Source organism: Oncorhynchus masou, chromosome 1 (assembly GCF_036934945.1).
Source record: "Oncorhynchus masou masou isolate Uvic2021 chromosome 1, UVic_Omas_1.1, whole genome shotgun sequence".
NCBI classification, from domain to species: Eukaryota; Metazoa; Chordata; class Actinopteri; order Salmoniformes; family Salmonidae; genus Oncorhynchus; species Oncorhynchus masou.
In genome coordinates, this window is record NC_088212.1 from 22,277,807 (window position 1) to 22,293,212 (window position 15,406).

Sequence of the window (15,406 nt, forward strand, 5' to 3'; positions counted from 1 at the left end):
GTAGGCTACTCTAATGAACCCGAGTAGGCTACTCTACTACACCACACTAGGCTACTTTACTACACCCCAGTAGGCTACTCTACTGCACCCCAGTAGGCTACTCTACCACACCACACTAGGCTACTCTACTGCACCCCAGTAGGCTACTCTACTACACCACACTAGGCTACTCTACTGCACCCCAGTAGGCTACTCTACTACACCACACTAGGCTACTCTACTGCACCCCAGTAGGCTACTCTACTACACCACAGTAGGCTACTCTACTGCACCCCAGTAGGCTACTCTACTACACCACACTAGGCTACTCTACTGCACCCCAGTAGGCTACTCTACTACACCACACTAGGCTACTCTACTACACCACAGTAGGCTACTCTACTGCACCACACTAGGCTACTCTACTACACCACACTAGGCTACTCTACTACACCCCAGTAGGCTACTCTACTGCACCACACTAGGCTACTCTACTACACCACACTAGGCTACTCTACTACACCACACTAGGCTACTCTACTACACCCCAGTAGGCTACTCTACTACACCACACTAGGCTACTCTACTACACCACACTAGGCTACTCTACTACACCACAGTAGGCTACTCTACTGCACCCCAGTAGGCTACTCTACTACACCACACTAGGCTACTCTACTGCACCCCAGTAGGCTACTCTACTACACCACACTAGGCTACTCTACTACACCACAGTAGGCTACTCTACTGCACCTTAGTAGGCTACTCTACTACACCACACTAGGCTACTCTACTACACCACACTAGGCTACTCTACTACACCACGCTAGGCTACTCTACTGCACCCCTGTAGGCTACTCTACTACACCACACTAGGCTACTCTACTACACCACAGTAGGCTACTCTACTGCACCCCAGTAGGCTACTCTACTACACCACACTAGGCTACTCTACTACACCACACTTGGCTACTCTAATACACCACACTAGGCTACTCTACTGCACCCCAGTAGGCTACTCTTCTACACCACACTAGGCTACTCTACTACACCACAGTAGGCTACTCTACTACACCACACTAGGCTACTCTTCTACACCACACTAGGCTACTCTACTACACCACAGTAGGCTACTCTACTACACCACAGTAGGCTACTCTACTACACCACAGTAGGCTACTCTACTACACCACACTAGGCTACTCTAATACACCACACTAGGCTACTCTACTACACCACACTTGGCTACTTTACTACACCACACTAGGCTACTCTACTACACCACACTAGGCTACTCTACTACACCACACTTGGCTACTCTACTACACCACACTAGGCTACTCTACTGCACCCCAGTAGGCTACTCTTCTACACCACACTAGGCTACTCTTCTACACCACACTAGGCTACTCTAATACACCACACTAGGCTACTCTACTACACCACACTAGGCTACTCTACTGCACCACACTAGGCTACTCTACTACACCACACTAGGCTACTCTACTGCACCCCAGTAGGCTACTCTACTACACCACACTAGGCTACTCTACTACACCACACTAGGCTACTCTACTACACCACACTAGGCTACTCTACTACACCACACTTGGCTACTCTAATACACCACACTAGGCTACTCTACTGCACCCCAGTAGGCTACTCTTCTACACCACACTAGGCTACTCTACTACACCACAGTAGGCTACTCTACTAGGCACCACCACTAGGCTACTCTACTACACCACACTAGGCTACTCTACTGCACCCCAGTAGGCTACTCTACTACACCACAGTAGGCTACTCTACTACACCACAGTAGGCTACTCTACTACACCACAGTAGGCTACTCTACTACACCACAGTAGGCTACTCTACTACACCACACTAGGCTACTCTACTAGGCACCTACTACACCACAGTAGGCTACTCTACTACACCACAGTAGGCTACTCTACTACACCACAGTAGGCTACTCTACTACACCACACTCTACTACACCACAGTAGGCTACTCTACTACACCACTAGGCTACTCTACTACACCACAGTAGGCTACTCTACTACACCACAGTAGGCTACTCTACTACACCACAGTAGGCTACTCTACTACACCACACTAGGCTACTCTACTACACCACTAGGCTACTCTACTACACCACAGTAGGCTACTCTACTACACCACACTAGGCTACTCTACTACACCACACTAGGCTACTCTACTACACCACACTAGGCTACTCTACTACACCACACTAGGCTACTCTACTACACCACACTAGGCTACTCTACTACACCACACTAGGCTACTCTACTACACCACACTAGGCTACTCTACTACACCACAGTAGGCTACTACTACACCACACTAGGCTACTCTACTACACCACTAGGCTACTCTACTACACCACACTAGGCTACTCTACTACACCACACTAGGCTACTCTACTACACCACACTAGGCTACTCTACTACACCACAGTAGGCTACTCTACTACACCACACTAGGCTACTCTACTAGGCTACTCTACTACACCACACTAGGCTACTCTACTACACCACACTAGGCTACTCTACTACACCACACTAGGCTACTCTACTACACCACACTAGGCTACTCTACTACACCACACTAGGCTACTCTACTACACCACACTAGGCTACTCTACTACACCACACTAGGCTACTCTACTACACCACACTAGGCTACTCTACTACACCACACTAGGCTACTCTACTACACCACAGGCTACTCTACTACACCACACTAGGCTACTCTACTACACCACAGTAGGCTACTCTACTACACCACACTAGGCTACTCTACTACACCACAGTAGGCTACTCTACTACACCACAGTAGGCTACTCTACTACACCACACTAGGCTACTCTACTACACCACACTAGGCTACTCTACTACACCACACTAGGCTACTCTACTACACCACACTAGGCTACTCTACTACACCACACTAGGCTACTCTACTACACCACACTAGGCTACTCTACTACACCACACTAGGCTACTCTACTACACCACACTAGGCTACTACACCACTAGGCTACTCTACTACACACTAGGCTACTCTACACAGTAGGCTACTCTACTACACCACAGTAGGCTACTCTACTACACCACACTAGGCTACTCTACTACACCACACTAGGCTACTCTACTACACCACACTAGGCTACTCTACTACACCACAGTAGGCTACTCTACTACACCACACTAGGCTACTCTACACCACAGTAGGCTACTCTACTACACCACAGTAGGCTACTCTACACCACACTAGGCTACTCTACTACACCACACTAGGCTACTCTACTACACCACACTAGGCTACTCTACTACACCACAGTAGGCTACTCTACTACACCACACTAGGCTACTCTACTACACCACACTAGGCTACTCTACTACACCACAGTAGGCTACTCTACTACACCACAGTAGGCTACTCTACTACACCACAGTAGGCTACTCTACTACACCACAGTAGGCTACTCTACTACACCACAGTAGGCTACTCTACTACACCACAGTAGGCTACTCTACTACACCACAGTAGGCTACTCTACTACACCACACTAGGCTACTCTACTACACCACACTAGGCTACTCTACTACACCACACTAGGCTACTCTACTACACCACACTAGGCTACTCTACTACACCACACTAGGCTACTACTACACCACAGTAGGCTACACTACACACAGTAGGCTACTCTACTACACCACACTAGGCTACTCTACTACACCACACTAGGCTACTCTACTACACCACACTAGGCTACTCTACTACACCACACTAGGCTACTCTACTACACCACACTAGGCTACTCTACTACACCACACTAGGCTACTCTACTACACCACTACACCACACTAGGCTACTCTACTACACCACACTAGGCTACTCTACTACACCACACTAGGCTACTCTACTACACCACACTAGGCTACTCTACTACACCACACTAGGCTACTCTACTACACCACACTAGGCTACTCTACTACACCACACTAGGCTACTCTACTACACCACACTAGGCTACTCTACTACACCACACTAGGCTACTCTACTACACCACACTAGGCTACTCTACTACACCACACTAGGCTACTCTACTACACCACACTAGGCTACTCTACTACACCACACTAGGCTACTCTACTACACCACACTAGGCTACTCTACTACACCACAGTAGGCTACTCTACTACACCACCACTACTAGGCTACTCTACTACACCACAGTAGGCTACTCTACTACACCACACTAGGCTACTCTAGGCTACTCTTCTACACCACAGTAGGCTACTCTACTACACCACACTAGGCTACTCTACTACACCACAGTAGGCTACTCTACTACACCACACTAGGCTACTCTTCTACACCACACTAGGCTACTCTACTACACCACAGTAGGCTACTCTACTACACCACACTAGGCTACTCTACTACACCACAGTAGGCTACTCTACTACACCACAGTAGGCTACTCTACTACACCACACTAGGCTACTCTACTACACCACACTAGGCTACTCTACTGCACCACACTAGGCTACTCTACTACACCACACTAGGCTACTCTACTACACCACACTAGGCTATGGTATATCCAAAGGGATATGATCTAAATAAGGAAAAAACAGTAGAATATGATAAAGGCTTCAGTATGAACCACAACCACATACCTTTCTTTCAGAGGTTGTCAATTGGGCACATGCAAAGACTGAAACCCTGAAGTATTGAGAGTCAAGCGGGGAGACGAGAGAGCAAAGAGTGAACTGGTGCATCTATTTTTGTCTTTTGAAGAGAGAATCCTACATCAGAAATCTCTTAAACCACACGGGGCCATACTTATGTGGAAAGATGCATCAAATTATTTCCTGGTTGACTATACTGCATGTCTAGACTGTATTTAAGGTAAATATTGATTATATTATTTAATTATATTTTTAATTAGTGTCTGGCACAAGGAAGGTGGCCTTACTGAGTGTTATCCTTGGCTCTGCTATAAGAAATAGTACAATATGTCAAAGAAAGGTTTTAAAAAATGTCTCAAGACTCATTTCTGCTTCATCTCTTGTAAGTGTCCCATTTTATTCTGCCCATTCTATTGTTATTATGCCCATACTGCTATTTCTATGTTAGTAGTTATTTTTGCAGGACATACAATTTATTTATTGCTCATCACACATGATTTTATCAATCATGGCATATAATTCTTGAAGTCACTACATGCCAGTTAGCTAAATGTGAATGAGAGAGTGAGTTGAGAGGGTAAGACTGAAGACATACAGTATGAACATACAGTTATCCCATTTATGAACTGAAAGATTTCTGACACTTGAGAAGGTTGAAATATATTCAAGAGTGTGTGTCTCATATTGGCAATATCGTTATCTAGTTTACTGGTTTTGTTAACTGATGCCTCTTTGTCCAAAAAAGTTATCATTGACATGTTGTACTGTTATCAACTGAAATGCTCAATGTATCTACCTGTATTTCCATTAAAAGGTCTAAATTATAGCTGTTTCTTTGATTGCTATGTTGGGTTCAGAATATCAGGCACACAAAAAAAACATACACTTATTTTTCCAACAGTTTATTGTTGACACTATTTCACATATGGCTCATCCAAAGTAGTAGTATCGATGATGGGAAAAGCATGAATTAGGACCTGATGCTCCCTGCTGGTTTCTGTGTGTCGTTTTCCTTCTCACATTTACTGCTGAAATAACAAACAAATATCCTATACACTAAGAAGACAAAACCCTGTTAAAGCAAACAAGACATGCCATGTTACGTTTCTTCACAAAACAAAAAGGGGTGTGCCACCCATACTTGCCAAGTGAACATTACACACATTACTGGAGAAACCAACTCAATTGACATATGTCAAATGTATTGTGGAACTTGAAGTAGATGACTTGACAATGAATGACATGAAAATCGCTTCAAATACATATTTAAGCATATTTTCCCTTTAAATTGTCACCAAATTAGTTCTTAAAATAGTTCAGTTTCCACACTATTAAGAAGCTGTTATGAGGACACTCAGAACTTTAACCAAAACACTTCAGAATATTGGGGAATCAGGTCATTTTCTGTCTACTCTAAAATATTACTTAGGGTTCTGGACTTATTTTAGCAGCTTACAGTAGCTTATGTGTCATCACCTGCATAAACCCAAAGAGAATGTATAGTACAGGTATCACACAACATACACAGTACCAAAGTTATTAATCTGCCTGCTTAAGCTTCTCTTGAGAAAAAATGTCTCCCTCATAATCACAGATCCTATATGCCTATGATATTAAGCCATTTAAAAAAACTGTTCATGTGAATTCAGGAGTAGGTGTCCATATATCTGCATGTGACACCAAAAAACCTCTACATCATGTGAGCGAGTGAACGTATCCATCGGTTTGGTGAGGTGGAAAATATCTACAGTAAGTAAGAGTGCAATAAAATTCCCTTCAGCCAGGTCAGGTCCCTAACATTAGTCCTCCCAGCCACCATGGGGCTACACATCAGTGCTGACACCGTGGCTGTGAGTGACCACCTCCCTCATGGTAACAGAGCGGATGAGGTTGAGCTTGTGGTTGAAGCTGGCCAGGTCCATTGGCAGGTCCAGCTCCTGCTGCTGCACAGTCCTGTAGCTGATGCGGCCGCCACCGTTATGCAGTCTCTCAGAGGAGTGCTGCAGGTAGAAGGGCAAGGAGTAGCGAGTGCAGGATGGGCAAAACCTATGGGAGTGTGTCATTGATTTGCGGGTTAAGGAAGGAGTGTAGACAAAGGCGGGCCCGTTGGGCTCAGAGGGGGGCGTGGTCATCATGTCCTGGTCATCAGCCGTGTGCACTGGTGTGGGGAGAGAGGACATGATGGAGAGGTCCAGTTGCTCCTCCTCCATCTCTGTCTCCTCCCTCTTACAGCAATAATACTGCCAATGGAGCAGAGGGAAACATGTGACAGAGTGATCAAGCTGGTCACCGTAAAACCTTATGCACTCATCACAGCTAAGGTAGAAAAAACATGGCTACTTCACAAAATCGAATTCTTCATGGCAAGACTTTAGCCTACCTGCAACCTACAGTAGCACAGTACTGCAACGATAGTCAGTAAGATGACTGTAGCTAGAATTCCACCACAGATAACCACTGTCCCGGCTGACATTCGAAGTCCTCTCCATCAACACTCTACAGAGAGAAAAGAATAGAAGGAGAAAGGGGGACAGATTGAAGGTGGAGTAGTGCTTAAACTTAGATAATCTCTCTCTGTTATATAGATTTGTATCCTTGACAACAGCCCTCATTGGGAATTTGATGTTGCTGCTTTTAGTGACCACTTCCACTCTTTGAAACAAAGGCATAGTGCAGTAATTTCAAATTCCTTCAAATCATCAGGTTATTTCACGAAAATATGTACATTAGAGGGAAATTGAAAAGCCATCGATTTACTTGTTTTGAGAGAAAATTCAAGCTCAAGTAAAATGAATTTCAAAAGAATCTACTGGTCTATGCAGTGACATGGTAAAAGAGACAAATGAACTGCAGGGGACATGATGGACACATTGTATGGTTTTTAAATCAAAGGCTTCCTAATAGGTTCAGTCCATCTTAGTATGCTTTCCTTCTTGTTGAGACTGTTTGGTACTGTAGGAAAGGTCCCAGGAATGTGTCATTCAGTGTAGGATCATACTGGAATAATGCATGGGGTACTGTCACGCCCTGACCATAGAGAGCTTTTTATTCTCTATGTTGGCTAGGTCGGGGTGTGACTAGGGTGGGTCATCTAGGTAATTATATTTCTATGTTGGCCAAGTATGGTTCCCAATCAGAGGCCGCTGTTTGTTGTTGTCTCTGATTGGGAATCATATTTAGGCAGCCATTTCCCCTTTGTGTTTTGTGGGATCTTGACTTTGTATAGCTTCAAGCTTCGGTTTGTGCATTTATTGCTTTCCTTGAGTTTCACTTCATAATAAAGAGGATGGAACCATACCACGATGCATCTTGGTCCACTCATTCTAACGAACGTGACATAAACTTAGGTCTTCTGAGATCTCTTTTGTTCGAGGCATGGTTCACATCAGGTAATGCTTCTAGTAAATAGCAAACAAACATTTAGTGAGTGTTTTTTTTTAGAGGGCAGGGCAGCTAAAACCGACATCTCCAATCTCGTCTCATTGATTGGACTCCACGTTGGCTGACTCCTGACTCCAATTAGCTTTTGGAGAAGTCATTAGCCTAGGGGTTCACATATTTTTTCTAACCTACACTGTGAATGTTTAAATGATATATTCAATATAAAAAATATAATTGTGTGTGTTATTAGTTTAAGCACACTGTGAATAATATTGCAGAATATATCATCAGACCAAAGTAGATACATATTATTGATGCTGTAGACATCCACTAAATAAGGCAGGAAGTAACCAGGTGTCTGGAATGTTCTATTAAAAGTCCCATGCTCCCGCAAAGGCTAATGGAATTATCCATTCCAAAGCAGTTAGAAGTGATGTGTGATAGGTTTGATAGTCACATCTGAATGGCTATGAAAGACTAGCTTGCATGAAGAGCTGCGCAATTTCTCACAATGACCCCCCAGATACGGTATTCTGTGACAGCAAAATGTCTAACTGAGCTGAAGCTATCTTGTGGCAGAAAGGGAAAATGGAGGCCACCACAAACACTCAGAGCATTACTTATCCTGTCCTTATCCTTATTCTTATCCTGTAGCTGCCACGCACAGGGAGGACAGGAGAAGTAATGGTCTGAGTGTTTGTGGTGGCCTCCATTTTTCTTTTCTGCCACAAGATTGCTTCAGCTCAACATATTGCATTCTGTTCCCATGACGACCTGGTCTGGCATCAGTGTCCCTGCAGGAAGGGAGTAATTTACACCGACTGCTGTGATTCACCATAATACACACATCACTGGCCATCCACATGCAGCCAGGATTTAAAAGTTCATCATGATCCATATTGCAGTACACACACAACTACTTTCAACTGGGGTTACAACTCTCCATGGCAGGCTGTCCTCTAGATCTACATAATGATCAAATCAAATCACATTTTATTAGTCACATGCGCCGAATACAACAGGTGTAGACCTTACAGTGAAATGCTGAATACAACAGGTGTAGACCTTACAGTGAAATGCTGAATACAACAGGTGTATATCTTACAGTGAAATGCTTACTTACGAGCCCCTAACCGAGAGTGCAGTTTATAAAAATATGGATAAGAATAAGAGATAAAAGCAACAAGTAATTAAAGAGGAGCAGTAGAAAATAACAATATATACAGGGGGGTGCCGGTACAGAGTCAATGTGCGGGGGCACCGGTTAGTTGAGGTAGTATGTACATGTAGGTAAAGTTAATTAAAGTGACTATGCATAGATTACAACAGAGAGTGGCAGTGGTGTGGAGAGGGGAGGGGGGGCAATGTGAATAGTCTGGGTAGCCATTTGACTAGATGTTCAGTAGTCTTATGGCTTGGGGGTAGAAGCTGTTTAGAACCCTCTTGGACCTAGACTTGGCACTCCGGTACCGCTTGCCATGTGGTAGCAGAGATAAAAGTCTATGACTAGAGTGGCTGGAGTCTGACAATTTTCAGGGCCTTCCTCTGACACCACCTTGTATAGAGGTCCTGCATGGCAGGAGGCTTGGCCCCAGTGATGTACTGGGCCGTTCACACTACCCTCTGTAGTGCCTTGCAGTCGGAGGCTGATTTGTTGCCATACCAGGCAGTGATGCAACCAGTCAGGATGCTCTTGATGGTGCAGCTGTAGAACCTTTTAAGGATCTGAGGACCCATGCCAAATCTTTTCAGTCTCCTGAGGGGGAATAGGTATTTTCGAGTCCGCTTAACGACTGTCATGGTGTGCTTGGACCATGTTAGTTTGTTGGTGATGTGAACACCAAGGAACTTCAAGCTCTCAATCTGCTCCACTGCAGCCCCGTCGATGACAATGGGGGCATGCTCAGTCCTCCTTTTCCTGTAGTCCACAATCACCTCCGTTGTCTTGATCATGTTGAGGAAGAGGTTGTTGTCTTGGCACCACATGGCCAGGTCTCTGACCTCCTCCCTATAGGCTGTCTTGTTGTTGTCAGTGATCAGGCCTACCACTGTTGTGTCATCGGCAAATTTAATGATGGTGTTGGAGTCGTGCCTGGCTGTGCAGTCATTAGTGAACAACGAGTACTGGAGGGGGATGAGCACACACCCCAGCATGGCGGATGTGTTGTTACCTACCCTTACCATCTGGGGGTGGCCCGTCAGGAAGTCCAGGATCCAGTTGCAGAGGGAGGTGTTTAGTCCCAGGGTCCTTAGCTTATTGATGAGTTTTGAGGACACTATGGTGTTGAACGCTGAGCTGTAGTCAATGAATAGCATTCTCACAGTGGTGTACCTTCCACCTTACTAGTTTATTTTGTATCTATGAAAAAATAAATTGAATATCACTTTGGTTACAAGACGGACGGACGGACGGACGGACAGACGTGGTATTCTATCATCAACAAACCATGAAAGTTTCCCTAGACTTACAGAATGCCATTGTATTTTTTCGTTTAACACATTTTTACAAGGCATCTAACCATACTAAATAATTGCTGTTTTGACCCATTGATAACAAAATTGCAAAAACCTCCACAGCACATTACACATCACATCATACATCACATCATAATCGCTGGGTCCAAGACAGAGATGCCTATCCCCCTCACAAACGACCAAAAAACATTGGCTAAAGTACATAGCCTATCTACCCATTTGCACAAATCACACAGGCTACAATTGTCTCAGGTTTCAACCACCCCGCCGCATGGAGAGCATATCAGCACCATGGACAGCCGCTCAGTGCCAAGAGCACGCGACAAGTGTACTAAATTTATAAAAACATGTCATAGGTATTCAATTATCATGCAGATTGTCTCACTTTCAATCTCATGACACATTTAACTTCCTGTAACAGTCTCATCGGATCTCTTTATCTATCCAGTTTCATAATCGAACATTTCTGTCTTCAGTCTTTGCTCCCCTTAGACCACGTCCATCGATTTTAAAAACGCTCATAGTCAGCAAAATATGAGAGATACATGAAATAAAAACTTTTATCAATGTCTAATAAACTAAATTAAGCATATAGGGTTTTATAATAGACCTACATTAACCAAGCCTAGCCTACATTCAGGAGTAGGAGCAATAATCTAAATGACTTGTGTGAAATGTGTGTGAAAGCAAAAACACAAAACTACTTAAACAATAAACGACTCGCACGCAGGTTATAATCTTACCTCTATAAGGATTTGAATCGTCCCATGTCGCTTCCCGGGTGCCTCCGGCTCGCGCAGCCCCGGTTCTGGGCATCCGTGTTGCAGCCACGTGACGCTCAAAGGCAGCCGCGCCTGAAGGTGATTAATAGGCTTTCATTGTAGACTAATTGGATTATCATCAGGTTCGCTACTCTTAAGAGGAAACATTTGTTTTGTACCTTTAATACCGAAAACGACAAGTGATTATCCCTGTAGCTATTCTGTGGTAAAGCACTTATTTCCTTGGAAAAAACGTGTCAAATCTAAAAGAAACCAAACACTTCAATTAAATTCCCATCACAATTTCCCAAGTTTATCTCCATCTGTCTTTACTTCGAAAAGGCGTTAAAAGGAGTTTAAAAAAGATGGGTCCTTTCAAGCACAATTTGAAGATTACTGAAGTAGTCCTACAAGTTGCTCTGTTTATTTGGACGCTTATACGATGGTATTGCCAGCTGAATTGTTTCCCGCGCTCCCAAATTACCTTTCTCCTTCCCGCTCAATTCTATCATGTAGTCAACATTTGATAGGGGGACGCTGAAGACTGGCACTAATGATGCAAAACACATTACTCCAAATATCTATATGCAAAGAAAAAACCCTCGTTACATTCCTAATGTAATGTGTGGCCTTATCCTGGCAAACAAAATAATAAGAAAAATGTCTCCCCAAAATTAGAAAAAAAGATTGGTGATTGGTACAGTGGATACAACGTTTTTATTATATTTTCCGAGTCCGTTGTCCTGTCCGGTCCTCTTTGTATTGTACCTGAGCATGACAGCGGACCTCCACGCGCGCATTAATTTTCTCTGCTGATCTGACGAAATGTGGCCATGTGGCAAAGCAGCGGTGAGTCGTCGCGCTTTTACTGAAGGGCATACAGTTGACTTTCACGATAGAATAACCGTATATCTACTGTCATCGTTCTTGCCAGACAACGATATGGAGTAGCATGTAATTGATTAAAGCATCCTTGGTCGGTTTCCCTGAAAAAAATGGCCATGAGTTGAACAGTTATTAGAGCCACTGGAAGAGTTGTGGGCTACAAAAATAGGAAAGTTCACCTTAGTACAGTAGTGAAACATTTACAAAAAAATATATAAATACCAAATCCCTTATAATTATTAATCATAGAAACCCTTCAATATCTGAAATGATTTGAACTTGATTTGAACTTTGTAATGATCTCAATAGCAGGGAAAGCAGCAAACACTGCCATCATGGAGTCTGATATTGACTATGCAATTCATCAAATTGTCAGCCTTGAGCACTGAGTCATGGACTTATTTTCCACAAGTATTATCTAACCTGTTTCTATAATGACCCCCCCCCCCACACACACACACACACACACACATCCTTCAGTTGCTTTCTCCTCCACTATCTTCCAGCTCTTTGCCTGGCTCTTAAGTCCTGTTCCCCACTGCTACCAGTACAGCCAAGAAAATGAGGGAAGCGAAAAAACATATTTTATTGCATTAATTATTCAGCTGTTGAAGGAAGCTGAGATTCCACTATATTATACAGACAAGGCCGTGTAATATTTATTAGTGGAGATGTGGTGCGATGATGGTTGGGTTATTTTCCTTCTTTTTCTGTTCTGGTTTGTCTTCCATTCAGGTGTGTTGGAGATGTATAACTGTATTGTGTCTTAGGTCTTGGTTTCAGTGATATGATTTGACATGTTAGAACAGTGTAGGCATGCAGAGACTGCCTATATTAAAATCTGATGAACATGGTCCCTGTCAAATAAACAAATACAATAAATACACTGCTTTGAGGGTCAGGGGTCAGGGCAAGCAGGCAACCAATCAAGGGGTCTGTGTTCAGAAGTTGTCAGCCATTTCCAGTCAAGGAACACTTTTCTACTCCTGCCCTAATGAATTCAACCCTAACATTAAGTACAGAAACTAGTCTCTTACTGTTCACTTGACTTCCTTTCACTCCTTTTTTCCACTCCTCCTCATCTGTCTGTACTTACGAATAGCCCTCCATGTTCGGGCGTCTATCCACCCCATACCCCTCCCTCTCTACCCCACCCCCCTCTCTTCCCCTTCCCTTTTATTTGATTGCATGTCTGATACTGTTGGCTGTGCTGTTAACAGTTCAATACCACAAACATGGCTCCAGTGTTGTCATCTACTTAGCACTGATTCAATCGGTAATGTCGTACATTGGGGCACTTGTTGTCAAGTTCACCTAACAAGTTCAGTTGACAGAAAGAAACCCTGTCTACTATGTGGTTCACTAACTAACCGTCTCCTCTGAATTTAATAGATACACAGTATCAATGGCTGTTCACTCAATCGGAAATAGGAGGTTGGAGTTGCTTGTGGAATGTTACTTCTATAAAGAGCCAGTTTGACCCTTTTGACTTAAGCCTTTTTTCGAAGGTTTGTAAAACTGTTAAATTGTTCAATGCAAATGATCAGTGTCACTATTTTTTACATTACTATTTCTCAAACTCCATTGTTTCCTTATGATTTCCTTTCTCCGCTGCATATGAAAATGTGAGGTTCAAAAGAGCACCCTCCATCTGGGTTTGTGTCATTCCAAAGCTCATATTTATGCGTGACTTACCTAACTTACTAAAATGGAGAAGAAAGATAGAAAGGCATGAACAAGCTGGTCAATGCTGAGTGTGGCTTGGTATGATGATACCCACTAACTGTTATTATGCTTCCTGCATCTCTCATTCTGACAAGTCCCCTGTTCCAAAGCACTGCTGTGGTTGTACAAGCATGGGCTCATTAAGAGTGACATGTACAACAGGATTTTAAACCCAAAGCATCTCTGAATTCTCATACAAGAGACAAGAGCAACAGCAGGCTTGCTACAGTAGAGTAGCCTTCAAACACAACTGAAAGCAGGATGCTTCAATCCATCACCTCCTTGTGCATCTGTGCTGCTGCACTTGAGGGTTATTTTCCATAATTATAGCAATAAACACTTATGCATAATCCATCATAATAGATAGTGGGTGCTTAATATGGGCTTGACAGAACCCTACACTGAACCCTCTCCCTGTGGCAGCTTTTGATTTGCGGAGCTGCGGTGCTGAGTCTATGGACACCGGGGGCTCATAAAACTTTCCTCTGGGTAATGACTGCCCATCCCACCTGATCACTCATACTGAATGACTGAATGAGAGGAGCTCCTGGGACTGGTAGATGTTGACTAAGAAGCCCAAGGCAGCCTCTACAAACTGCAGCTTTGTGACAAATTAACATCCAGATAACCAATGCATGAGGCATATGGAAAAATTGGGACATGTTTCGTATTGCGTCAGATAACAACATTGACGAATACGCTGATTCGGTGTGCGAGTTCATTAGAACGTGCGTTGAAGATGACGTTCCCATAGCAACGATTAAAACATTCCCTAACCAGAAACCGTGGATTGATGGCAGCATTTGCGTGAAACTGAAAGCGCGAACCACTGCTTTTAATCAGGGCAAGGTGTCTGGTAACATGACTGAGTACAAACAGTGCAGCTATTCCCTCCGCAAGGCTATCAAACAAGCTAAGCGTCAGTACAGAGACAAAGTAGAACTCAATTCAACGGCTCAGACACAAGAGGCATGTGGCAGGGTCTACAGTCAATCACGGACTACAGGAAGAAATCCAGCCCAGTCACGGACCAGGATGTCTTGCTCCCAGGCAGACTAAATAACTTTTTTGCCCGCTTTGAGGACAATACAGTGCCACTGACACGGCCTGCAACGGAAACATGCGGTCTCTCCTTCAATGCAGCCGAGGTGAGTAAAACATTTAAACGTGTTAACCCTCGCAAGGCTGCAGGCCCAGACGGCATCCCCAACCGCGCCCTCAGAGCATGCGCAGACCAGCTGGCTGGTGTGTTTACGGACATATTCAATCAATCCCTATACCAGCCTGCTGTTCCCACATGCTTCAAGAGGGCCACCATTGTTCCTGTTCCCAAGAAAGCTAAGGTAACTGAGCTAAACGACTACCGCCCGTAGCACTCACTTCCGTCATCATGAAGTGCTTTGAGAGACTAGTCAAGGACCATATCACCTCCACCCTACCTGACACCCTAGACCCACTCCAATTTGCTTACCG

General features: G+C 44.1%; 1 protein-coding gene across 1 annotated transcript; it reads right to left on the reverse strand.

The window, feature by feature from the left end:
- Positions 1-6,529: 6,529 nt before the first annotated feature.
- On the reverse strand, positions 6,530-7,179 carry LOC135548259 (protein FAM163B-like). The gene is made up of 2 exons (XM_064977702.1): positions 7,087-7,179; positions 6,530-6,946 (listed from the first exon to the last, which is right to left on the reverse strand). The coding sequence occupies exons 1-2, from the start codon at positions 7,177-7,179 to the stop codon at positions 6,530-6,532; spliced, it is 510 nt and encodes a 169-aa protein (XP_064833774.1).
- Between the last annotated feature and the right edge of the window lie 8,227 nt (positions 7,180-15,406).

Bases quoted from the DNA above. Each gene is read 5' to 3' on its own strand.
- LOC135548259 (XM_064977702.1), bottom strand. From the start codon at position 7,179: ATGTCAGCCGGGACAGTGGTTATCTGTGGTGGAATTCTAGCTACAGTC. The intron at 6,947-7,086 runs GTAGGCTAAAGT...CTCCATTGGCAG, and splicing joins TGTGCTACTGTAGGTTGCAG to TATTATTGCTGTAAGAGGGA.